At 45.0% G+C, this 25,873-nt stretch overlaps 2 protein-coding genes across 2 annotated transcripts; one reads left to right on the forward strand and one right to left on the reverse strand.

Annotated features, from left to right (window-relative positions):
• The first annotated feature begins 741 nt into the window (after nt 1-741).
• Nucleotides 742-14,363, forward strand: med16 (mediator complex subunit 16). The gene is made up of 16 exons (XM_057840592.1): nt 742-956; nt 2,277-2,426; nt 2,496-2,603; nt 2,759-2,928; nt 2,989-3,270; nt 3,339-3,488; nt 4,096-4,201; nt 4,263-4,418; nt 4,480-4,709; nt 4,797-5,003; nt 8,047-8,257; nt 8,326-8,459; nt 8,517-8,709; nt 10,858-11,047; nt 13,851-13,934; nt 13,996-14,363. The coding sequence occupies exons 2-16, from the start codon at nt 2,285-2,287 to the stop codon at nt 14,120-14,122; spliced, it is 2,490 nt and encodes an 829-aa protein (XP_057696575.1). The 5' UTR covers nt 742-956; nt 2,277-2,284; the 3' UTR covers nt 14,123-14,363.
• Nucleotides 14,364-15,654: 1,291 nt separating this feature from the next.
• Nucleotides 15,655-25,850, reverse strand: wdr18 (WD repeat domain 18). Its single transcript, XM_057840601.1, has 10 exons — nt 25,585-25,850; nt 24,759-24,869; nt 24,564-24,697; nt 24,033-24,174; nt 23,824-23,967; nt 20,293-20,360; nt 20,106-20,230; nt 19,882-20,042; nt 15,905-15,973; nt 15,655-15,840 (listed from the first exon to the last, which is right to left on the reverse strand). Exons 1-10 carry the CDS (start codon nt 25,792-25,794, stop codon nt 15,712-15,714), a joined length of 1,293 nt encoding a protein of 430 aa, XP_057696584.1. The 5' UTR covers nt 25,795-25,850; the 3' UTR covers nt 15,655-15,711.
• Nucleotides 25,851-25,873: the final 23 nt, after the last annotated feature.

Below are 25,873 nucleotides of genomic sequence, written 5' to 3' on the forward strand. Positions count from 1 at the left end.
TTCCGTCCATATCTATAAAGAATTCAGGGATTTAAGCATTTATTTACAATAATTTTTCAACGTAAAACCACTGTGTTTTTATGGATTTTCCAGCCTTTTTAAAAAAATTTTTTATAATCTTTCAGGGTATTTTTTTTTTTATTTACATGATTTTCTGTTTTTCTATGTGTGTTATGCATTTTCATTGATTTTTTTCCCTCCTAGCATACTCTGAAAACCAAAAGATTTAAGCCAGTGGTTCTTAACCTTGCTAAACATACCGAATCTCACAAGTTTCACATGTGGATGAACTGAACACCTAATAAAGCTTTTTTTTTTTTCAAATTCAGAACCAATATATCTAAGCTAGCAAGCTAATAATGTAGCAAATTCACATTCAAAATTGTTCTTATTTTGACAGCATGTTTTATAAACAGGTCCAAATTTGAGCCCACGCTGCCCCTTGGTAATTTGTATTCCTTCATAGCAAGTGCGAGTCAACCTTCCACTGAGCAAACCAGATCCTCCTTCCATCAGATCGAGGACTAGCAGTTAAAAGAAATGGATTAAGCCTGTAAATTGGGATCAAACCAGTCCAAAAGCTGGTCAAAAAGGCCACTTTGCCTAGATTTAATCAGCGTAAAAAATTATTTACCTTCGCCGAACCCCTTTGACTTCACCTTACCCAACCCTGGTTAAGAACCACTAATTTAAGCCTTTCAAGTCCCCCAACAACCCCCCGCCCATTTCTATTCAGGCAATTTGCAGACACCTATGTGCGTATTGGGCCCTGAGCGAGCGAAAATACCGAAGGCCACTTTGTTTGCGCTTGCCATCAGTTTCAATGCCTCCCATCGCACGGCTCTTTCCGAGGAGTCGATTTTGGCTTCTTTTTAGCTCTTAGCGGACGGATAAGGTTGTTTTGAATGTTTATTTTTGCACGTTTTTGGCTGCTCTGAAACGACGCTGAACTCCCAGTAAGTGGATCGCCTGAGCAATGAATGAAAGATGCCAAATCATTTTAGAAGCCGCTCTGCAAAGCTTGGAGGAGAAAATAAACACGAGGGGCAGCAAGTAGGGCTGAGAAGGGAAGGAGGCTCCCGAAACGATACAATAAGTGATACAAGGCTCACGATCAACATTATCTTACGATTGTCTGGCACTACCGGGAATTGCGCTGATGTCGTAAATAACGCTTGTCGAGTGGAAAATTGCATGTGAACGCCCTCTCAAGTGGTGGAAAACTGGGATTTTATTACGATACTACATATATATGAGATATGTTTCGCAGACGGGTGGACCTTTTACTAATCAAAATAGCAGCGTGCGAACAGTAAGTGGTGCGTGTCGAGATGATACGTTTTTAAAAATAGATTTATCATCAATTTTCCCCCTTTTTTTTTTTTTTGACGTAGTGTACACATTTATAAAATTCCTCTTTCTTAACCAAGTGTTGGCGAAAATGTTCAGTTACACACAAACTCTTCTAGGACTAGAAAGTTTTGCCCAGAAAACTCAGTAAAATGAAGTCCCGTGTGTTTTTTGCTTCGACAGACAGCCAGAGCAAATGAACAGATTACACTCGTCACGGCTAGTGCAAAACGATTCATCGTTTAACTCGATTAGAGAAAAGATTCGAATGGCATTTTGCTGCTCCGAGTATTCGATTAATTAAACTGCCGTTGTCATGGTTTGTTTTGAAAGTTTGGATTTAGTTTTGTTGATTTGGGTGGATATATTGCGCTCTAGTGGCAACAGTGAATATGACACAACTTGTCTAACGTGGCTGAATCCAGTTGCTCCTTGTGAAGACCAACATAAGCTAAGTTCAATGCATTCTTAATTTAGTTTATAGCTATATTTAGCCGTTTTTTTGTGGGAATTTGTATGTGAACCATTTGTTAAGAGCATTGTGAAACATTGGAATTTTATAGCATTTAAATTAGCATAATTTTGCTATGTCAGTTAGCAAATTGTTCTTTTGATGTACTTAGAGCCTCATTTATTTATACCGTTTGAGGCTCAGTTCAGGTTTTTTTTTTTTTTTTTTTTTAAGTTCCTTGTCTGATGACGCGATTATTCGAACTAACTAGTTCATTGGTAAATCAACTACTAAAATAATCAATAGCTGCCACCCTAGTCATGACCAATTAGCATGTGAAGGCAGCCTCATACTACAACTAGAACAATTTCTGGAGAAAAGAAAAGAAGTGAGATACGCTTTGCAGGTAGCCATTTTGAAGACCATTGAAAATCACGTACGTTTGCTTTTTCTTTCCCACGCTTGACTTTTGCAGGTGACGACATGGAGTTGGCGTACGTGTGCGAGTGGGAGAAGCGCCCCAAAAGCACCCACCGCCCCTCCGTTCCGCTGGTGTGCTCCTGGTCCTGCAGAAATTTGGTGGCCTTCACCACCGACCTGAAAAACCAACACGACGGCGATCCGGGTACGTAGCGGGAGGTGAGTGGCGCGTCCGCCGTCCGGGTCGCGCGTCTGACGGCCCGACGCCTCGCAGATGTCAGTCACGTGATTCACATCATGGACACGGAGCACCCCTGGGACGTGTACTCCATCAGCTCGGGCCACAGCGAGGTCATTTCCTGTCTGGAGTGGGACCCATCGGGTAAGGTGACAAACTAGGGGTGCCGGGGTTCCAAAAAAACGACGGAAAAATGACCGTCCATTGAATCGAACACATTTTTGGGGGGGGGGGGTTTATCGATAACCCGTCGAGATACACGGTATTGTCCCGACGCTACGACGAGCTTTGTTTTTCAGGCTCCAGGCTGCTGTCGGCGGACGGCGACGGTCACATCAAGTGCTGGTCCATGTCGGAGCACATGGTCAACAGTTGGGAAAGCCTCCTGAGCAGTTCGGTGGAGGGAGATCCCATCGTGGCGCTCAGCTGGCTGCACAACGGCGTCAAACTGGCCCTGCACGTGGAAATGGTACGCCCTCGCCGGTACGCTCCGAGCAGGCCGACTGAGCGCGGGCCGTTTGCCTTTCAGTCGGGTTCCACCAACTTCGGCGAGAAGTTCTCCCGGGTCAAGTTCTCTCCCTCGCTGAGCCTGTTCGGCGGCAAGCCCATGGAGGGCTGGCTGGCGGTGACGGTCAGCGGCCTGGTCAGCGTCTCGCTGCTCAAGCCCGGCGGCGCCCTGCTGACGGCCAGCGAGAGCCTCTGTCGCCTGCGGGGACGCGTGGCCCTGGCCGACATCGCCTTCACGGGAGGCGGCAACATCGTGGTGGCCGCCGCCGACGGCAGCGCCTCTTCGCCCGTGCAGTTTTACAAGGTGGGTCGCCGCGGCGCCGGTCGGCCGGAGCCCCTGACCCCGCCCCGTCTGTCCCCGCGCTCGCCCAGGTGGTAGTGAGTGTGGTGAGCGAAAAGTGCCGCATCGACACGGAACTTCTGCCCTCTTTGTTCCTGCGCTGCACCACCGACCCGCTGAGACGGGACAAGTACCCCGCCGTCACCCATCTCAAGTTCCTGACCAGAGAGAACTCTGAGCAGGTAAGCGTGCGTCTTCCAAAAAGCCAGATCTAGGGATGTGACATGGAACGTAGAGCCTGGTATAGCAAAATGGACATCAGGCATAGTTTTCATTTTTCAGCTCCTTTGCAATGGTGTGGGGTTATTTAGCACAGCACATGCTAAACAATGCTCTCTGGTTTACTGACTTAACTACTACTCCTTAGCTTCTCACCTTAGCCTTAGGTAGAGCCCAGACGCCCTCATTTCGGCCGCTAGAATTTAGGTTCTTTCGGTCACGGTGAGGGTAGGAACGTAGCTCGACAGGTAAATAGAGAGCTTTGCCTTTCGGCTCAGCGGAGCGGTCGGGATGAGAATCGACACCTCCAAATCTGAGACGGTGGTCCTCGGTCAGGAAAAGGTGGAAAGGGATGAGGCGTTGAAGTATCTCTGGGTCTTGTTCACAAAAACAAAATCCATCTGAGCTATTGCACAAACATTAGCCACATTTGGAATTTTTTCAAAAAGAAAGCGAGCCATTTTTCCGATCCTCCGTAAATGACGGGGCCCCGTTTCCCATCGCGCGACGTCCCTAGATAGAAGGTCGAACGGAGAAGGTGACGCGGCGTGTTTGCGGTACGGCTTTCAGGTTCTGCTGTGCGCGTCCAATCAGAGCGGCAGCATCGTGGAGTGTTGGTCGCTGAGAAAGGAGGGGCTTCCCGTCAACAACATCTTTCAGCACCGATCGCCCGCGGGTGAGTCCCCCCGACCCTGGCCTCTTTTGACGGACGGCGACGTGACCTTGCCGCCTCCTAGTGGGCGAGAAGCCGCCCACCATCTTGAAGTGGCGGATCCTGACCACCACCGGCGACCTGGAGCGAGTGTCCGCCGTGGCTCTTCCCAAGCTGCCCATTTCCATCTCCAACACCGACCTGAAGGTGGCGTCGGACACCAAGTTCTGCCCAGGGTTGGGTGAGTCCGCGGTCGCTCGCCGCCGCCGCCGCGTTCGCTCGCTGAGCGCTTCTCCGTCCAGGTCTGGCTCTGGCTTTCCACGACGGCACCATCCAGATCCTCCACCGCTTGTCCCTCCACACCATGGGCGTGTTCTACGGCTCGGCCGCCGCCCCCTCGGGGGGCCAGCGGCCGGGAGACGAGTCGTCCGTCAAGCGGCAGAGGACCGGCGGGGCGCACGGCCTCCATTTCAAGGCCCTGCAGTTCTCCTGGACCTCGCTGGCGCTGGCCGGGGTGGACAATCACGGCAAGGTGAGCCACGCGCCCGCCTTCAGTAGCGCCGGCCGGGAAGGTCCCGACAATCCGTAAGGGATTGACTGTCGTCTTTACCGCGCTCAGCTGCACATGCTGCGAGTGTCCCCTTCCATGGGTCAAGTGCTGGAAATGAACACCACGCTGCGCCACCTGCTGTTCCTGCTGGAGTACTGCATGGTGACGGGCTACGACTGGTGGGACGTCCTGCTGCACGTGCAGCCCGGCATGGTCCACAACTTGGTGGATAAACTGCACGAGGAGTACATGAGGCAGAACCAGGCGCTGCAGCAGGTGAGCCCAACTAAACCGTCGATCGTCGCGAAAAGATGTCAAAACGTATTTTTCAACTGATTTTAGTCGTAAGAGCTCGGCTGTGTCAACACGGCATCGTTAATATTCAATTAAACTCGTATCATTAAGCAGATGAGCATTTTTACTTTAGCCCAGTGCTTCTCAATTATTTTCTGTTACGCCCCCCCCCCAAGCAAGACGTAAATGTTTCGCGCCCCCCCAAACTCTCTGCCGCCACTGTTATTATTTGTCTATAAAATTACTATTGTAAATACGCATCTGCCTAACATTGTGTCCTTTTTTTCGAATAAAGAAAAAAAGTAACATAGATCAACTTATAATAAAGTATAACTTTATTAACATTGTTTTGTTTGTAACAGAGAAGACTTGACGTGCATCAATTTGCCTGAATTAAAAAAAAAAGACATTCAAACTGTAAAAATACACTCAAGGTACATTTTTGACCATTTGATGCAGAAAAATAAAATGTAATAAAATCCGTAAATCATAACAAATTCAAATTGATTAGAAACATTCACTCATGAGGACAATATGCCAAAAAATTTGACCGAAAAAAGAAAAATGAATAAAGGAAAAAAAAGAGTGTCCTTGGACAGAAGGACAGTTTTTATTTTTGCTGCTCACACTCAGTATTACCTCCTTTGCAATGGTGTGGAGTCATTTTGCAATGAGCATGCTAACAATGCTCACTGGTTTACTGATATAACACTGACAAAGCAGGACGATTGTTGGCAATATTCGGCACGCTTTCGCTGAAAAACAATCAAGCGGCTTATCAATGAGATTGGGGTCGAATGTCTTTAAGTGGCGTCTTAATTGATTTGGCTTCTGGCAGTCCGCTATCATTATTTTTAGACACAGTAAACAGTGGTTTTTCTTCATCACCCATTGTATTAAAAGTCAAACGGCACGAAAAAAGCGCATTCTCGGCAGTCCGTAGGTGAGGGCGGTCGTCGTGACGATCCCAAGCCGAAAATGGCACTTTTCGGGCGGCGACGTGAGAACCGGACAAGATCGTGGCTCGCTGCGTGAGTGAGTCCGGTCGGTCATATCTGTTTTCTATGTGCTGAGTGCTCTTGCTTACTTCAAAAATACTGCACGCACTCTGAAAATGAGAGCGCCACTGCTACCCACTGAGTGGATGTGCAAGTACACTTTATTCCAGTCCGGCAAAAAAAAAAAAAAAGAAAAGGGGGGCGCGCCCCACTATTTGAGAAGTACTGCTAGCCCAACGTTAGCTCAAATAATGCGGGTGTCCAATTTAAAAAAAAAAAAAAAACAACTCAACCTGATATCAACACGAAGTGATGTGGGAATGCCCCAAAATCAACAGGAAGTGACCCAGAAATGCCCCAATATGAACAGGAAATGACATCAAAATCAACTGGAATTGACATGACACAAACAGGAAATGCCCCTAAAATGCCGCAATATCAACAGGAACAGTGACCTGTTATGAAGAGAAAGTGACCCCGATATTAACAGGAAGTGACCCCAAAATCAACAGGAATTGACCCTGAAATGCCCCAATATCAACTGGAATTGATCCTAAAATGGCCCAATATGAACAAGAAGTGCCTGCCCCAGGAATGCCCCAAAATCAACAGGTAGTGATGCGACAGCAACAGGAAGTGACCCAGAAATGAGATCAGCTATTGCCTGCCTGTTATCAACAGGAAGTGACCCAGATGCCCCCAAGTTGCCTTGATGTTCACCGAAAGCGACTACGAAATGGCCAAAAATCAACAGGAACTGACCTGATAGGAACACAAAGTCACCCCAAAAACGCCCCGATATTAATAGGAAGTGACCTCATTTAACAAGAAGTGGCCCAGAAATGGCTAAAAATCAACAGAAAGTCACTGCAAAATCAATAGGAAGTGACATGACATTAACAGGAAGTGGCCCAACTGGAAGTGACCTGATATCAAAAGGAAGAGACCCCCCAAATCAACAGGAAGTGACCCTGAAATGCCCCGATATCAACAGGAAGTGGCCCCCAAATGCTCCAATATTAAAAGGAAGTGACCTCAAAATCAATAGGAAGTGACCTGATATGAACAGGAAGTGACCCTGAAATGCCTCAATATCAACATGAAGTGACCCCCTAAATCAACAGGAGGTGACCCTGAAATGCCGCAATATCAACAGGAAGTGACCCGTTATGACCAGAAAGTGACCCCCAAAATGCTCCAGTATTAACAGGAAGTGATCCAAAAATCAACAGGAAGTGACCCTGAAAATATCAACAGGAAGTGACATGGAAATGAACTATCACAGCAAAGCGACCATTGCAATTTGTCAGAAATGGCATTTTCTAGTTCAATCAAGTTATTGTGAGCACTACAAAGAAGGCCAGACAGATTGCTTGGCCTATTTCCATATGGTTAATAGTAGAGGTGTGCGAAATTTCCCATTCTTGGATTATTGGCGATTCGGCCGTGGAAGATCGGAGAAGGATTGGCAAACATCCAAATTCCCATGAATAAACTGCACCAGGTCGAGCGGAACTAAAACGCAGTCGGCGCAGTCTTCAGGACGCAATGAGGAACGAAAACTAGATGAGGAATGACCGGGGTTCGTAAACAGCCGCCATCTTAAAGCAGGAGACTTCCCGAGAAGAACCTTATTAACTTTTGATCTAAAATGCTCCTAAATCTGCAAAATCTTGACTTGAATCTATCTTTAAAAACTGTTTCCAAACGTTCACATGTCGAAAGTAGACCGAAGGGAAAATAACGGGAGCAACTTGAACAACTTTAACGGTTGACACATCATTGGATGAATTGAACGTAGTTGAAAGCTGCTGATACAGAATGCGGACTTACTTGAGTATTTTATTTACTGTTTTGAACTGTTAACTTCCCCACGTATCATAGGTTATCATAATGTGGATATGACACGGTATGAAATATTTTCTACTAGGGCGCTCAAACGGCAGCAGGAGGGGAAAAAAAATGACAGAGTCATCGTAGCGTTCTGCTATTCGAAGCTAGCTTTTCTAAATATCCTTCCTCGGCAGGTCCTGGCCACGCGCATCGTGGCGGTCAAGGCGTCGCTGTGCAAACTGTCGACGGCCACGGCGGCGCGAGCCTGCGATTTCCACGCCAAGCTGCTGCTGATTGCCGTCAGCTCCACCCTCAAATCGCTCCTGCGACCGCACGTCCTCAACACGCCGGACAAAAGTCCGGGAGACCGCCTGAGCGAGATCTGCGCCAAGAACGCCGACTCGGGTGAGGCCGTCGAGACCGGACGAGCCGAGACCGAGCGGATACTGAACGACCGCCGTGCGCATCCGCAGACATCGACAAGGTGATGATCAACCTGAAGACGGAGGAGTTTGTGTTGGACGGGCCTCCCCTACAGTCGCTGCAGCAGCTCATCCAGTGGGTGGGCGACTTTGTGCTCTACCTGCTGGCCAACCTCCCTAACCAGGTGAGTCGCTTCAGGGTCCCCAAAAGCGGCGTCCTCTCACATACGAGCCGCCCCTAGGGCTCGGCGGCGCGGCCCGGCTTGGGCTTCATGCGGGACGGCGCCTCCCTGGGAATGCTGCGGGAGATGCTGGTGATGATCCGTATCTGGGGTCTGTTCAAGCCCGGCTGCCTGCCCACCTTCACCGCCACCTCCGACAGCCAGGACAGTTTGCAGCTGCTCTTCCGCCTGCTCACCAAGCTGTGGCTCTGCTGTAAGACGCTCAAAAAATATCCGCCCATTTTAGAAACTGATATTTGAGGCCGACGCGCTTTGTCCAAAGTGCGCGGAGGTTTACCCACTTGGAGTGCAGCACTCCTGATATAAATGTATATACAGGGAGTCTTCGGGTTACCGTGCTCTTGACGCACCCGCCTCGTCCACCTTTTAGTCCTCGGCGCCGTACTCTCTGCTTAGCGGTGTTGTACGAGGACACAGACTTGATGATAATGCACACTCGGCAGGAAAACACTACATTATTTTGAATTAGACTAAAGTTTATTTTTTTGATTGAAAATTTGACACATTTTAATAAAACAAAAACATTAAGAGGGGTTTTAATATAACATTTCTATAACTTGTACTAACATTTATCTTTTAAGAACTACAAGTCTTTAACAGAATGTTAATGCCATCTTGTTGATTTATTGTTATAACAAATACAGTACTTATGTACCGTATGTTGAATGTACATATCCATCTTGTGTCTTATCTTTCCATTCCAACAATAATTTACAGAAAAATATGGCATATTTTAGAGATGGTTTGAATTGCGATTAATTACGATGAATTCATTTTTAAGCTGTAATTAACTCGATTCAAAATTTTAATCGTTTGACAGCCCTATTTTGAATTTTAAAAAAGTTAACAGTTTAGGACGATGCTCGCCACACGAAACGCTAACGTGAACGCAAAAGCTACGCTATCACTAAGAATTCCTTGAGTGGGTAATGATCGCTCTTTACAGACCTTTAAAGGCTAAAGCTACTTTACAAATTTGACCATGTGTTTCAAAACAAGCGCAGCCTAGCTTGAAGGACATGAGTGGGGGAGAGGCCCAAACGATGCGGGCTGACGTACAATATGAAAATGTCAAAATTGGCATTCGTAGTCCCCCGAGACAGGCTTTTTTGCTTTTCATCGTCACCAAAATATGCTTCGTTGACGAAAACAATGCTGCTTAGCTGGCGCATAATGCCAGCCGGCTAGAAGAATTTGAATTTGAACACGTCACGGCAAAATAACCCATTTTCACCGGGCCAATACCGATGGACTAATCAGAGCAGTTCACGGCAAAAGAAAAATAACGCTTTGCGAGTTGCCGGTTACGGTAATAATAACCACTGCCTAGTCTATTGAATCCTAGCAGCTAATTGGGGGGGGGGGGGGGTTAAAGTTTACTGACCAGTAATAAAATGTCGGCTGCAAACGTAAACTTGGATTTAGGTTCCCACAGGCGAGAATAGTCCACGGAACAGTCTTCTTTTACTGTTCCTCGATTAATTGCTTTCAGCCATTTGCTTGTCCTTTTCTTCTCACGAGGAAGAATAAAGAACTTCGCCAACTCTTCCTTGCGTGACGACCCGCAACACAGCAACTTTTAGTCACTCCGACGGAAAAAAAGACCGCAAATAAGATGAAAGTTCAACGCATTTGTATTACAATGCACGACAGAGCAACTGCTGGTGACTCATCTTTTGCCCCGGTTCCAATATGGCGACGCTTTGTTGTGGCTGGTGACGTCATTAATGCCCGGATGTCCGATTTGCTCTATATGGCAAAATGGATTTTACCATGTGGCATTTTTTTGCCATGTGGAAAAATGGATTTTGCCATGTGGCATTTTTTGCCATGTGGAAAAATGGATTTTATCATGTATTGTTTTGCCATGTGGCAAAATTGATTTTGCTATGTGGCATTTATTTGCCATGTGGTAAAATGGATTTTGTCTTGTGGCATTTTTTTTGTCATGTGGAAAAATGGATTTTGTCTTGTGGCATTTTTTTTGTCATGTGGAAAAATGGATTTTATCATGTATTTTTTTTGTCATGTAGCATTATGAGTTTTGCCATGTGGTATTTTTTTGCCATGTGCTAAAATGGATTTTGTCTTGTGGCATTTTTTTGTCACGTGGAAAAACAGATTTTACAGTGTAGCATTTTTTTTTTTTTAATATTTAGCATTTTTTTGCCATGTGGCATTTTTTTTGTTGACATTTTCATTTGACATTTTTTGCCACATGGCAAAATCCATTTTGCTACATACTAAATAACACGAGGTGGCGCAAAATGACAAAGATCATCAGCCGTAAGTTCTACCACGATTTGGGCAAAGTCCATTTCAGTCTCCGCTCCGCTGGCAGGTCGGGACGACGCGCCCCCCCAGGAGCCCGACGAGAGCCTGATCGACGAGTGCTGCCTGCTCCCCAGTCAGCTGCTGGTGCCCTCCCTGGATTGGCTGCCCGTCAACGACGGCGTCATCGTCAAGCTGCAGGGCAAGCAGCCCATCCGCTTGCACTTTGGCAAAAGCGCCTCGCTCGACCTCGTCGCCAGGTAAGCGCCCGTCGGCGCGGTGTCCCGGCTCTCAACCTTTTGTTTGTCACGCACGCACCCAAACCGTTTGGAAAATGCACCTTCTCTCATCACTTGCAGACATTCGCTCCATTTGAAATGCGATCGCGCGCGCCGTCAATGGCAGATGCTTTGACAGTGATCAAAACGAGCTAGTTCTGACTTCATTTGAATGTCAACGCATTGTCGCCCCTACCGACGACATGAAAGGGCTTTTCGTGCTTCTGCTGTCAATTGTTTATCACTCGTCAGTCAACATTGAGTCCGTTTCAATTGGATGAGAGAGAGGGATAAAACCCTCATCCGGTGTAAGCCCCTCACACTTCAAATAGATTGGATGTCTACTGTCGTAAATAGTAGAGAAACTTGAAAATGCCATTTTGGGAGAAATTTAGCTTGGTTGTGATAGTTGACTGACTACCTTGTTGATTTTCTGGGTCACTTTCCGGCCATACTGGCTCCATCCCTGTTATTGCCTCAATTCCTGTTCATTTGTGGTATTTTGGGGGTCACTCCTTGTTTGGCCTGCACAATATATCGTTTGCATCGTGCGCAGTTGTCCCATCGCAGGACATGAAATAGTTTTGAACACGTAAACTTTTGTTTTGCTTCATAAAAGCAGCAAGTTTGCAGAGACACGGCCTCCTAGATCCTAGTATTATCTGAATACAGGTAGTTCCCGGGTTACGACGTACTTGACTTAGGCGATTTTGACTCTACGACGCCGGCGTCTCGGCCTCCATTTTGTCTCCAGTCGTTTTTGTTGTTGTTGTGTAAACAGTACCTTATTGTAGCTCACAGTATCTTATTTTTGACTTTATTAATGTGATGTGTTCTGTCCTCGATTAACATGAAGTTGTTCAGCTTTACAGACAGCAAACAGGGCAGTTGTGCTTTTTGGAGCTTTGACAATTTGTCAAGCTGTAACACACACATGTACACTTATGTTCAAAACGACACGCATTTTAACAGTAAAACACTTGGCACAAAACAGTTGGTGTTCAAACGTCTGTCTAGTCTGATCAATATGTAAATTTAGTAGATTACCGTATTGGCCCGAATAGAAGACGGCCCCCACTTTTTCAAGACTCAAGTTTGAAAAAAAGACTTTGAACACTAAAGGAATTTTCATACAGAAAATACAGTACATCTGTAACAAATGATTATAACAATATATGAGAGAAAAATCATGTTATTTTGCCTCATTCAAATCTTAATATCTGAACATTTAAATATGTAAACTAAAGTGCAATCACATTCATAAATGAATGGCTTCTGGTTATTGAAATGTAAATAAACCAATTTAATCTTGAAACAAGTCTGAATAAGGGAAAACATTGCAATAAAATAATGCAAACTGGTTAAACTTGAGAGTAGCTGAGATCTTTCACGACAGAACATCACTCAAGTTCAGCATTCACTTAATTGATATCTGGCGCCATCTAGCTTCGTGAATGGGTATCTATGGGTGTCTAGACCCCGAATATAAGACGACGCCCACTTTTTCAGTCTTATTTCAATGCAAAAAACACCATCTTATATTCGGGCCAATATGGTAAATTTGTCTAATTTTCTTAACAAAAGTCCACAAGCTTAAAATGCTATGAATGCTTACTTGTTTACACTTCTCATAGCAAATTGCTCACACACACACACACACACACACAACTCCACAAACTGTAGCTCTAAACTTAATTACAAATGGATTCACAAACATATATTAGCTGAAACAACTTACATCCTCAAGTGGGCTAAACCAGAGTGCAGCTGTCCTTTATCCATGTCAGACATCTGAGTCGGCTTCCACTCATACAAGGCGACACTCCAGCCCGACCCGACGTTGCCACCAGAGGGAAGTGTAGCGATCATTAAAAAAAACAACAAAAAAAACAACTTTTTGACTTTTTGGAAAGTTATTTTGTAGGGCTACTTAACGGGTTCATTTCGGTTTACGTCGCCAGCATAGGAACGGAACTTGTTCATAATTCGGGGACTACCTGTACTAAGTGGTCATGGTTGGTCGCAATGTCATTTTTTCCCCCCAATTTCGTGTTGCTTTTCAAGCGTTTCGGCCAGAGTCCGTTCCTGTTACCGCCTATCTTCCTATTGATTTGGGCTATTTCAGGGTTGACTTCCGGTTTATTTCAGGGTCACTTTCTGTTGATTTTCAGACATTTTGGCGTCACTTTGTTATCGCCACACTTCCTATTGATTTGGGGTATTTCGGGCGTTGATTTTCAGGCATTTCAGGGTCACTTTTTGTTGATTTTCAGGCAATTTTGGCATCAGTTCCTCCTGTATTTAGGTTTTCGGGGCCAGTTCCTGTTATCGCCTCACTTGTTAGTTTTGAATGTACTTCCTGTTTAATATCTCCTGTTGATTTGGGGGAATTTGCAGGTCTTGATAGGAAATCAATAGGAGTGAAGGGAAGTTTTTGTGCCACGGAAATTTTGGCCTTTGGAAAGTTTTTGCCAAAACTGTGTACAACATTTATGCCCTTTAACTTCCTGAATTTTTTATAGTATGACTAATGTGATTTTCACAAAAACTATGTTTTGAAATGTCAGATTTTCTCCCCGCAAAAAAGAATTTTTGGGCAAATGGTTATTTTTGGGGTGTTAATCGAAATAACCTGCATCGTGTGAAAATTCCGGTCATTTTAGTGTTTGAATGGAACGCCATTTTGGGAACATTGTATATGAAGCTAGTCACGACCGGACTTGAATGTTGATTGGCCGCACATCTAGTACGCTGATTTTTGACTTGGAATCTTTGCGCTTAACAGGAGCGCTGGCTGTCAGAGGACGGACAACCTGCGCTGCGTCCACATGGGCGTTTGTCCCACGGAAGACAGCAAGGCCTGCACCAGGTGAGTTGCGTCCCGTCGGATGGGACGGGACCGGGATCAACTTTGGGCGTCTTTTTTTCAGGTGCGGCTGCGTGACCATGCTTCGCTCGCCTAACAAGAGTAACGCCATGAAGCAGTGGGAGCAACGCTGGATCAAAAATTGCCTTTGCGGAGGTTTGTGGCGCCGCGTTCCGCCCACGCTGCCCTGAAACCGCTCTTTCCTATTCTTCCATCTTTTTTATTAAAGTGACTTCTTTGAAAAAAGGCTGGTCAAATCATTTGATTGGAATGTCAACACATCGACTTTGATGGGAATGTGGCAGTCCCTACCAACGCCAGGGGTGTAGCAAGGGTCCCCGGGGGGCCCAGCCAACAGGCAACATGGGGCCCTTTGAGCATGTGCAAGTAAGGGGGACTTAATGTGTGAAGAAACGCTAGCATGCTGCAATGCTGTTAGCAAACGCTAACAAGGTAGTTACAACAAGTCAAGGCAGTTAATTGGTTTAGGACATAAAAATACAACTACTACTACTAGTCTGCAGTGCTTCGACTACATTACGACATAAAACTACAGTAACATAGTAAACTGTCTTGCTTCCTTTTCTGCGTTTTTTTTTTTTCATTTCCAGACGGATAACTTCTCTTCATTTTGCCAATTAAAAAAAGGCCCGATCGCCGCCCACTCTCTCTGAGTCACGTGACACATATTTGCGCAGTAAAATGAACACGAAGGTGGGGGGGTTCGAGTCCGCGCTGTCATCTTGGCCATAAAAGTGGCGAAAACTAAGCACTTTACACTCATATGGATGTACAACATCATTTTGAGATGCTAAACTAACACCTTCCCTCTTAAAGCAAATGTGCAATGCGAATATAATGTAAAGGGATCAACCAGCCGACGTAACAGGAAAACGAAACGGTCACGCTGATAACGGCTCTAACTTATCATAAGAACTTTATGGCTTGACGAGGAAATACTTGTTCATGGACGCAGAGATTAATCCTCTAATGGGGTGGCAGTCCTCTGCTCGAAATGCGCACCTTACGCTTACGCTTATTCTCGTTCTCAGAATATGAAGCGCTTGTGACGTAGGACAATAACAGGACTGGTTGCTATGGGAAGGTAAGCAGCGGCATACCCAAGGAACCTTGCTAAAAGGAGTATTAAAATTGCTAATAAAATCGTTTAGGATTATTTTAGATGCATATATGTTATATTTTTCTTATAGAGTATTCAACGAGGAATACGATAGACCCATTAATAGACTTTCTTGGGAAAATCACCATTTCTTTAAGTAGTCACATGAATAATGAGGTGGCCTGTGAAAGCCAACATAAAATGTTTCAGCAAAAACTTTTCATGAAGTTCTTGGTGAATCACTCTTTGCACATACATGCAGGATTAAAACTGATTGATCTTGGTTACGCATGTATGCTATTTGGGACTAATAACAGAATTGTTAGATAATCTGCCAATGGTAGTGAATCACTCCCAATACTTGTAGCTACGCCAGTGCAGTGATGCTGAGTGTGCTAAATCTTTGTGTGCCAAATCTGTTGGCCCTCTGGGAGCCCTAGGCAATTGCCTGCGTATGCCTAATGGGACGCTGCGCCTCTGACCAACACGGCCGCCCTGAAGCCAAAGGAAAAATAGAGGTTTGGCAAGTGCAGTTATTTGGATCTGTTAAGGTTATTGAAGGTGGTGATAAATGCAGCAAGGCAGACATTCTCAATCCAGAAAGGCAGACGTGCACATTTTATTGACATCGAAGTTGTAGAAAAATAAGAAAAAAAGCTTTCACGTGGATTTTGTCAGCAGCTGAGCGGAGAAGTCGTACAAATCTTTGTTGACTTTCTTCAGCGTTTGAACTTCCTCCTCCAGCTCGGCCACTCGCGCTTTGGCGTTCTCCCCGTCACCGTGAAACCACTTAGGACGAACGACAAAGGCGCGTCTCAGAAAAGGCGCTTACCGGCCGGCGCGCCTCGCTCACCTTGTCGGTCACGGCGTCTGTTAAGGAATCCAGTCGGAGGGCTTTCCGCAAATACGTCGGTTCCTCCTCCTGCCGGCGTTAGGGAAATATTGTTTTAGGTTTCCGTCAATTAGATTTTTACACTATAAGGCACTGAAGCATTTGTTCATAGATAAGCCGCACTGGACTATAAGCCTCAGCTGTAGTCACTGTATTATGGGATATTTACACCAAAAGATATTAACCGGTAACACTTTATACACACATACGACTAAATGAGCCACCATGAAGCATTGAACCAACTGGCTGCTAAGCTTCATTGCTTCCAGAAGCTTCATCTGGCCATCACTGCTCCCAACAGTGTTTTCGTCCAATATGCCTGCTAGCATGCATTTCCGGCGCTACGGATGTAAATAATCAAAATTCATGTTCTGTGCTATTTATTTCTTCAGTTACTGTTCCAGTTGTTTCATTAATTACTAGTTGTGGTAACACTTTGACAGTGGCGCCATAAGAATGTCATGAGACAATAATAATTATGACGTGACACTATCATGGGTATTAATGAATGCTTATAACATGTCATTTAGTGTTATCTGACAAATCTCACTTTTGAATGGTTGTAAAAGATCCGAGCTGTAGGGCCGCAGCTATCGAATATTTTACTAATCAAATATTCAACTGAAAATTCTATCGCGTAATCGGATGAAGCATTTTTTTTTTAGGTAAAGACCAATTACAAATATACATGAGAAAACGCAACATTTCACCTAATATTGAACCATTTCCCACCAATCAATGTCTATTTTCGATGTACATTGTTGAAAACGGCCAACAATTGCATCTTAGATGTGACTAGAAAAAAGAAAAAAAAAAAAATCACAGCTTTCACTCAAAAAACTAGATCTTATTAAAAAAAAAAAAAAAAAAATCGTTTTTCTTAACTAAAAATGGTCATTACGCTTGATAACTAGAACTTAAGTGATGTGTGTTAAGTTTTAAGTTAGTCTAAATTGTAAGTCCTGATAAGGTTTGGAGTTTTTGCAGTGTTCAAAATAAATGTATTGGTTCACATTAGGCACTAGTGCTACTAGGTGTTTTATTCAGCAATGACTACAGAGCTAAAACTGACAGTTAACTTTATTATGTTTTTATTTTTCACTCTACAGTGCTGTGTTTTTATAGATCAAATACAGGTTAGCCACGCACTGAAAGTGGTCGTAATGAATAGAAACCTTGCCCTCCGCAGGGCTAACGTTACGTGAGCAAGGTACAGTAACGTTAATCTTATTTATTAGTGCGGAGATGTCTACAGTTTGAAGATGGCGGCTGTTTACTAACGCCGGCAAGTCTCATTTTGCATCTAGTTTTATATACATCTGCTAATGCCGCATCTAGTTCCATATACGTGTGATATCTATGAGACTCATCAGACGCAACCTGCTGCCGCTGTAGCATCACGCGGGCAAAGTTTGTAGCGGCTGTCGTAGGTGGTATTGCTTCTTCCTCTACAGACGTGACAGAGGTCAGCGCGTTGTCCCGCATTAAAAGTAGTCCGGGCAAAACGTGATGCTTAGAGCTGGCAAAATTGAACGATTACTCGAGGCGAATAAAATGACTCGGATCAATGTTTAAACATGAGTTACTTGAGTATTCGTTTTAGCTGTAAAATGGAGTTTGTGACATCATTTGCCGGATGACACCTAATGATATCTATCATAAGCATTCAGTAATGCCCATGATAATGCCATGTCATAATTATGACTGTCTTTTGACAGTCTTATAACGTTACTGTCAAGTCAAGTGTTACATATTAACCCAAATAAATCAACAAATTAGCCGGACAGGACAATAAGCAGCAGGATTCAAAATAAAGGAGAAAAGTAGTGGTTTATAGTCCGAAAATTACAGTGGTACTCATAGTAGTTTTACCATGTAGTACTACTACACTAGAATCGTTACATTTTTCCTCTTTCAACATAGTGAACTGTCACCAATATGGTGTGCTAACAATAAGCAAATGATTCTGTTATAACAATCAGAGGAAACAATGTTTTTCTCCACTGGAGGGCACTCTTTGGACTGGTGATTTAAAAAAAATTTTTTTTTGGTCTGAATTAGATTATTTTTGTGTCACCTTTTTGGCTACTATGGTCATGTATCAGTTTATAGCACAGTGTAATAATAGCAGTTCATATAGATGAAAATGTGCTGCGAAAAAAAATCCCATTATATTTTTTTTTAAAAATCGGATATTGTAAGCAGTTACTTACAATGTTACTCATGACTTGAGTATTCTTTTAAACAAATACATTTTTACTTGTACTTGAGTACATTTTTGGATGGCTACTCTACCCACCTCTGCAGGTTTTGGTGCAAAAATCTGATTTTTTTGTGTTTTTCTGACTCCAATGAGGCATTAACTTGACCATTTCAATGGGACAAGTCACATCGAAGTGGATCATTTCAAATCCACATCTCTATGTCCCCCCAACGGTGTCCATGGGAAAAACAATTAGCTAACGATAGCACCACTATATTCATGGACGTTTACTGTATTAGCATGGTACATTGCAGACTGTAATGTAATGCCATTGGTTTGCGCTAGTAGTTGTGATGTCCCTCTGTTACTGGTACGCTCCATCAGTCGGATATGGAAAAGCTGTGATGTCATTCGTGCTGCAACGATTAATCGATTAACTCGAATATTGGATTAGAAGAAAAGATTCAAATTGAATTTTGCTGCTTCGAGTGTTCGTTTAATTAAAATGGCGTTGTAATGGTTTATTTTGAAAGTGTTTGCATTTAGTTTTATTGATCTGGGCAGATACACTGCCTTGTAGTCGGCCTCATTTCACATGGCTGAATCCAGCTGCTCCCTGTTAAGACCAACATAAGCTAAGTTTTTGTTTGAGCTAATGTTTTTTTTTAATGCATTCGTAATGTAGTTTTTAGGTATATATAGCTGTTTTTTTGTGGGAATATTTGTCTGAACCATTTGTTAAGGCCACTGTAAAAAAAAAAAAAAAAGTTGGCATTTTATAGCATTTAAGCTAGTGGACTTTTGCTATGTAATTTAGCCAATTGTACTTGGATCCTCATTAATTTCTATACCGTTTGAGGCTCAGCTCAGTAATTAAAATTTTTTTATGTTCCTTATTCGATGACTGCATTATTCGAACTAACTAGTTCATCGATTAATTGACGACTAAAATAATCGATAGCTGCAGCCCTAGATCTTATCACTCGAAATGAATACCTCAATGTCGATGAACGATAGCAGCACAAACGAATGACACCATTTCGGGTGCATTTTGCAAAAAATGGTAGTTGGGGGTAGGTGACATCATTGCTCGAATAGATCGAAAACGATAGCAGCAGAAACACTGATCAAAATGGGGGGTTGGTTGACCTCAGATTGACCTATAAAAGGCTTGTTTATATTTCAAAAACGATAGCAGCACAAACGAATGACATGATTTTTCGATAAATTTGCGTCCGATGCGGGGCAACTTCACCGAGGTATTGTGCGGCATCTTGGCTTTGGCAACAATGTCGCCAAGTGACCTCAAGAGGGTGCTCTAGGAGCCTGCAAAAAGAGGAATCTAATGCCATGATGATGAGTTACTGAGAGTAGAAATTTCATATATTTACCAAATCGTCATTGTGTAATTAGTTTTTACTAAATTAAAATACAGTCAATAATAGAATAATGTTCATCTCTTAAGAGTTGTATTGATATGGAAAATTGGTCCAAAAATCTCAAATATTGTATTTTACAAGGGTTAACCCAAAATAGCCACTTTTTGAGCACGAACTAGGGGGTGCCGGAGTATACACGGTAGGTGTCGCATTTGATTCATCTGGATATTTGTTCCAAAATTGACTTTTTTTTTTATTTGAGAGGATATTTTCAGCAGAGTTTCATCGGGCACCGAGCAGCCGGCAAAAAAAACACTTGTCACCGGCATTTAGGTGTAGCTAAAGCTAACCCGTACCTGGGCACGGAGTCCGGGGCGGGCGCAAACGTCTCCCGAGGGCCCGTTGCCGTCGCTCTCCAGCTGGTGGCGGCTGAAGCGCGGCAGGGGGACGGAGGGTCGCGAATCCGGAAGGAACATGTTGGCCGGGGCCACCGTGATGACGGCGTTGGTCACCGGTCCTGAAGGCCGTCGGACGGAGTCAAAAGGAGCTTGGCGGCCAACCGGACGCCGACGAGACCGACCTTTGTGCGCGAAACAACGGACGCACTGCTTGCTCTGAACGTCCCAAAGTCGCACCGACTCGTCGTGCGATCCCGACACCAGGAGCGTCCCGTCCATGGACACGGACAGGCAGGTGACCATCTTCCTGCGGGGGCGGCAGCGGTCAGGCGGGCGGGGATAAGGCCCGGCCGAGGCGTCCAAGCTCACCTGTGACCTTTGAAGGTCCGCTTGTCATCGGCGTCGCACTGGAACAACTTGTCGGCGGACGCCGCGCCCTGTCGTGGACGGACGCACGCGTCACCCAAAAAAACACTTCCTTCAAAGAAGTCTTACCAGAGCGGCGTCGGCCCCTAGCGATGGCAATGTAACCCGGCGGCTTCAAACGGCGCTCTGTGACTGCGACGTTGGCTAATCAGGTGACTTTCTTTCCAAGAGCTGTCACTGTACTCAAATCATGTTTGCACTGAAATGTCACTGTCATTGCACAGCTAATGCCAAAAAATTGTCACATACAGATATCCGTCTCAATCTAGGTACTGCATATGCGTTACATGATGGCATTTTTGCACTGTTCCATCAATATCTATGCACAAACTATCATATCAGGTCAGCCCTAACCTCTTAGTCTGACACACACCGTTACATAACCCCTTGCATTTAGAACTAGAAAGTGCCATTTCTCCAAGCCTTGCTGTTGAGGTGGGGTCATTTCCTTTTGACTTTGGGGCCACTTCCAGTTCATATTAGGTCACTTCCTGTTAATTTTGGGGGCATTTTTTAGTCGCATCCTGTTTATTAGGGGGCTTTTTCGGGTCACTGTTCATATCGAGCCCTTTTCTGTTGAATTTGGGTCATTTTGGATTCACTTCCTGTTGATATCGGGTGACTTCCTGTTGATTAGAGGACATTCTGAAGTCGCTTCCTGTTGCCGTAGGGGCATTTCTGAGTCACTTCCTGTTGATTAGGGGACAATCTGGGGTCACTTCCTGTTGGCTTGGGGGCACTTTTTGGGTCACGTCCTGTTTAGGGGGCTTTCCGAGGTCACTGTTAATCAGGGTCGCGTTAACCGAATATTTTCCGTCATTGACCGATTTTTTAAAACGGTGACGGAAAAACCTGAAGTCCATCCGTCATTTTGACAGGTTGCAATTCACACCCCAGACCACAGGGTGGCGAGTGGACATATTAATGAGCTATTGTCTCTCTTGATGCATGACGTCGTTGGCCTTACTCTGAAAAATGTCAAGGCAACTGAGTGTCTGAAGTTTCTTCAAAAAGCCCCAAAACGACGATGGTGTTGATAAAAGAGGTGAAAAAACAGGGACTGCAAAAGCGGGCACGCAATTCAAGTCCATGCACACCAGGAGGAAGGTGTGAAAACTACGTATAGGCCTCAGCAGGTGAACTGTTAATTTCATTGTTCCATATGCTACATATGGTAGGCTACCTACCTGGGGCCACAGTCATCTATTTTTGTCACTGCGGAGAAAAAGTTACATATTCATCTGCTTGATGTTTGATGGCACGGTGTGGATTCTCTGTTAAGCTTGTTCGGACAGAATATTCATTTCAAATGAATGAAAACTGTCACATGACTGTGTCGTAGCCGCTAACGCGCTCGGCCAAATGGACACACAAGTACGGAAGGTGAATTATACCAAACAAAGGGTTACTACAATGTCATTATCATCATTTTAAAAATTTAAGTGACGGGTAAAAATAGATTGACCGGATTTTTACGACCCTGTCAGTCAAAATGACAGACAACGAAAAAGTCTAGCGCAACCTCTGCTGTTAATATCTAGCCACTTCCTGTTGATATCGGGTGACTTCCTGTTGTTGTTAGGGGACATTCTGAGGTCACTTCCTGTTGCCTTAGGGGCATTTTTGAGTCACCTCCTGTTGATATCCGGTGACTTCCTGTTGATTAGGGGACATTCTGAGGTCACTTCCTGTTAGCTTGGGGGCATTTTTTGGGGTCACTTCCTGTTGATTTTGGCCTCACTTCCTTTTGAATTTGCAGCATTTCAGCATCTTCTGTTGATATCAGGTCACTTCCTGTTGATTAAGGGACAATTTGAGGTCACTTCCTCTTAGCTTGTGGGCATTTTTTGAGTCACTTCCTGTTGATATTGGACCACCTGTTGATTTGGGGGCATTCTGAAGGAATAGTATCTTTTCTTGTATTTACTGTATTCTTGAACACAATATAATATAATTGGGGAATAGCATCTTTTCTCCTATTTCCTGTTTGTATTCCTCTAAGACACCCAATATCAAATAAATAGCATTTATATCATCGTTAAAGGAAAACAAGCAGAATATAGTTGACATAGAGAGATACATGATACCTTCTGACCACGGAAGCCCAACGCATGCGTTATGCAGCTGACTGAGCAAGATTGACGCCGACGACCATTTGATAGGCAAGGCATCGACAAGCCCACGTTTGCAACACCAAATCCCACTATCAGCTCTTCAAGAGAGTCCAGAACAGCATGGCGGGACATCCTGTACTACCACAACACCCGATAAATAAAACTCCAAGTTTGATAGCTCAGCCCCTCTCAGGCGGTGAGGCGCGCTGAACCTCTCACCTCAGTTGCCTCATTAACCATGACCCAGCAACGGTGACACACGAACTTGACCGCCCAAATCTGCAACAGAAGAAGGCCCAAACACACCGCTCTTCCTGCCCACGGCCCGCCCCGCGAGAGCTTTCAAAAAGACTATCTTTAATTAATCGTCGTCATTTTTCTTGGGAATCTTTTGTTGACTTGTGATATGGCGACCCTGGAACCAGTCTGCCTCCTCGCCTGGGTCTGTTGCTGTTTCGCCTTGCAGTTTGATCGCTGTCGACCTAAATAAATTGTCAACTTGTGTTTTGAAGCCTTTTTCCAGCTTTCAAAATATAGTCAGTACAAGGGATTAACACTAAGGTGAACGCGCAGAGTTTGGCCTTTTGGCCGGTTTGTCGGGTTTTGCCGGCTCGGGTCACTGGAGCTCGCCGGCGCGGGCCCGGCGGTTCTGGGCATTCTGGGGTCACTTCCTATGGTTTTACGTCCTGTTGATTTAAAGCAGTGGTCTCAAACCGGTCCTCAAAGGGCCGCAGGGGGTACTGGATTTCATTCCAACCAAACGAGACAAATACCTTTTCACCAATCTGGTTTCTTACAAGTGTAATCAGTTGATTGCAATCAGGTGCTGCTTATGTTAGTAGAAACCTCATTGGTTGAACTGTTTGTGCTGGATCTGTTGGAACAAAAACCAGGACCCACTGCGGCCCTTTGTGGAGTCGGTTTGAGACCGCTGATTTAAAGGCTTTTCAGGGTCACTTCCTTTTGACACCGGGCCACTTCCTGTAGATTTGGAGGCATTTCGGAATCCGAGTCACTTTCTGTTGATACCTGGCCTCTTTCTGTTGAATTTGGGGCATTTTGGTGTCACTTCCTGTTAATATCGGGTGACTTCCTGTTGATTTAGGGGCATTTGTAGGTGTACACTTTTGCAGGTCTGGATTGGAAATCAATAGAAATGAATGCTGCCATTGAAATGAATTGCGGGCGGGCTGAATAGGGCCATTGGCAATGAATGGGCAATTTTGGCCATTAGAAGTGAATGGGCAAATTTTGGCCGAACCGTACATTTTTGGCAAAAACTGTATTAGTGTCCTGAATTTTTGGATGTGTGAATGATGTGATTTGGACAAATAATGTAGCGTTTTGAAATTGGACTGACCTGAGCGCAAAGAGACACCTGGAAGATGTTGCCGTCGCCGCCGCCGCAGAACAGGAAGTACTCGCAGGGGTCCAGCGTCACGGAGGTGATTTCCACATCAAAGACGACCGACAGGAGAAGCTCACCGGAAGACACCTCCCAAAGCTACGCACACGCGCGTCGACGCTCGCTCAAAATAAATAAATAAAGGACGAGGAGGCGAGTCTGACCTTGACGGTTTGGTCCAAGGACGCGCTGGCCACTCGGCCTTGAGCTCCCATGGCACCGCAGTGGAGGTCAGTGACCGGCAAAGAGTGACCGGACAGGACGTGTCGGGGTTCGGGGGCGTGGCTTACGTCCACCTGGATCACGCTGCGGATGGAGGTCAAAGGTAAGAAGGCTCACCATAAATATTAATTAATTAATATGATTTTTTCCCTATTGATTTTAAATTTCTTTTTTGCCTAAGAGTGCAGTTTCTAATATTGTCTATATTTTCCTAGATTGGTTTTTTTTTTTTTTTTAATTGTGTGTTATTTGGTGATTTTTTTACTGGTTTTGGTGTAGGGTTTGGGTGTTTTTTTGTATGTATTTATTTTGAGCACATCAAACCTACAGTAGAATATAATAAATATGATTAGACAAGATTCAACATCAACAATCACTCCTACTTGTGAAATGAACCATATTTTCTCACGCGCCCCCTACTGACGGAGACACGTCAACGTTTGAATATTCAGTACTGTCAGACCACCACGCACCTGGCGAGGCTCCACACCAGAACCGCGCCGTCTTTCCCTCCGGAAACAAAATGGCTGCCGTCGTCGGTGAACCGGACGCAGGTGACGTCCTGGTAGTGACGAGTGAGCGCGCACAGCAGCTTGCCCGTGGACACCTGAAGGCGGGAAGGTGAGCCGGGCGGCTCGACATCCGCGACGACGACGACGACCGCTCACCTCCCACAGATAAACGGCCTCGGCCACTCCGGCCGCCAAAAAGATTCCGTCGGCCGAGGCGGCGAGGCACGTCACAGCGCCCGGGCAGACGATCTTCTGTTGAAGCTGCTCCTGCGGGCACATTTAAAGCATTTCAAATAAGGTCGGCTTAGTGCTAGTACGTATGCCGGGTTAGAAATGAATGTGCAGCCTTTGTTGGGTTGGGCACAGCAGCTGCGCTCTAGATGTCTCCAAACTAAGATGCTTGGGATTTGTCGCTCACGGTGCACAAATAAAATGAACGATAATGAATGATAAACTCCTCCCATGGAACTACTTCGTCAGCAGCGTCGCCACAAAGAAATAATGCGTATCATTAAAAATCTGTGCAAAAGCCAAGAAAAATTCATCTTGAAAATTGTCATTACATTATCATGCAATATGACTGCCTTCCTGTGTCCCCCCCTAGTGGCTCTTTGAGGTAGCAAGTGTAAATGTGGCTTATTTGGGAACATTTTGACTCATTTCAATGTATTGGATTTATACGGGACATTATTTTGGCACTCTTAATGTTCACCAAATGTTTATTTTATTTGCAAAACCATGAAGTTGTGACATGATAAAAGCATCACAATACAATGAGCGATATTAGGTGAAGTCCACGACCGCATCTATCGCTAAGGGATTTTTGGAGTCGGACAAGATCGGGATATCGGTTCAAAAGTCAAGATCGGACAACTCTACTATGGCTGGAACACAACGAAGAGAAGGAGCAGTTTGCTTTGGACTCGAGGGGGAGCGTTTTGTCCCTGTTGTGTTGGTTTGTGGCGGGCTGCGAGTACAGTACCTTTCTGTGGATCTCCCACACGTTGATGAAGTTCTTGGCCAGCTGCGCGGAGAGCAGGTACTGTCCGTCGAGGAGGCAAAGCGTCCTGGCCGAACTGTTTCCGCCGCGGTAGGAGAGCAGGCTGGAGCCGCTGTGCACGTCGAACACCGACACGTTCCAAAGCTGAGAGCCGGCGTCGCTGCTCAGAATCACTTCCAGCGGAGCCGACATCTTGCCTGCCAGCGCCTGCGCCTGCGCCTGAATGAGTTGCTTCTTTTTCCTATTCCTTTCAGGCACCTTCGGCTCACCG

This window comes from Corythoichthys intestinalis, chromosome 7, assembly GCF_030265065.1.
Source record: "Corythoichthys intestinalis isolate RoL2023-P3 chromosome 7, ASM3026506v1, whole genome shotgun sequence".
NCBI lineage: Eukaryota > Metazoa > Chordata > Actinopteri > Syngnathiformes > Syngnathidae > Corythoichthys > Corythoichthys intestinalis.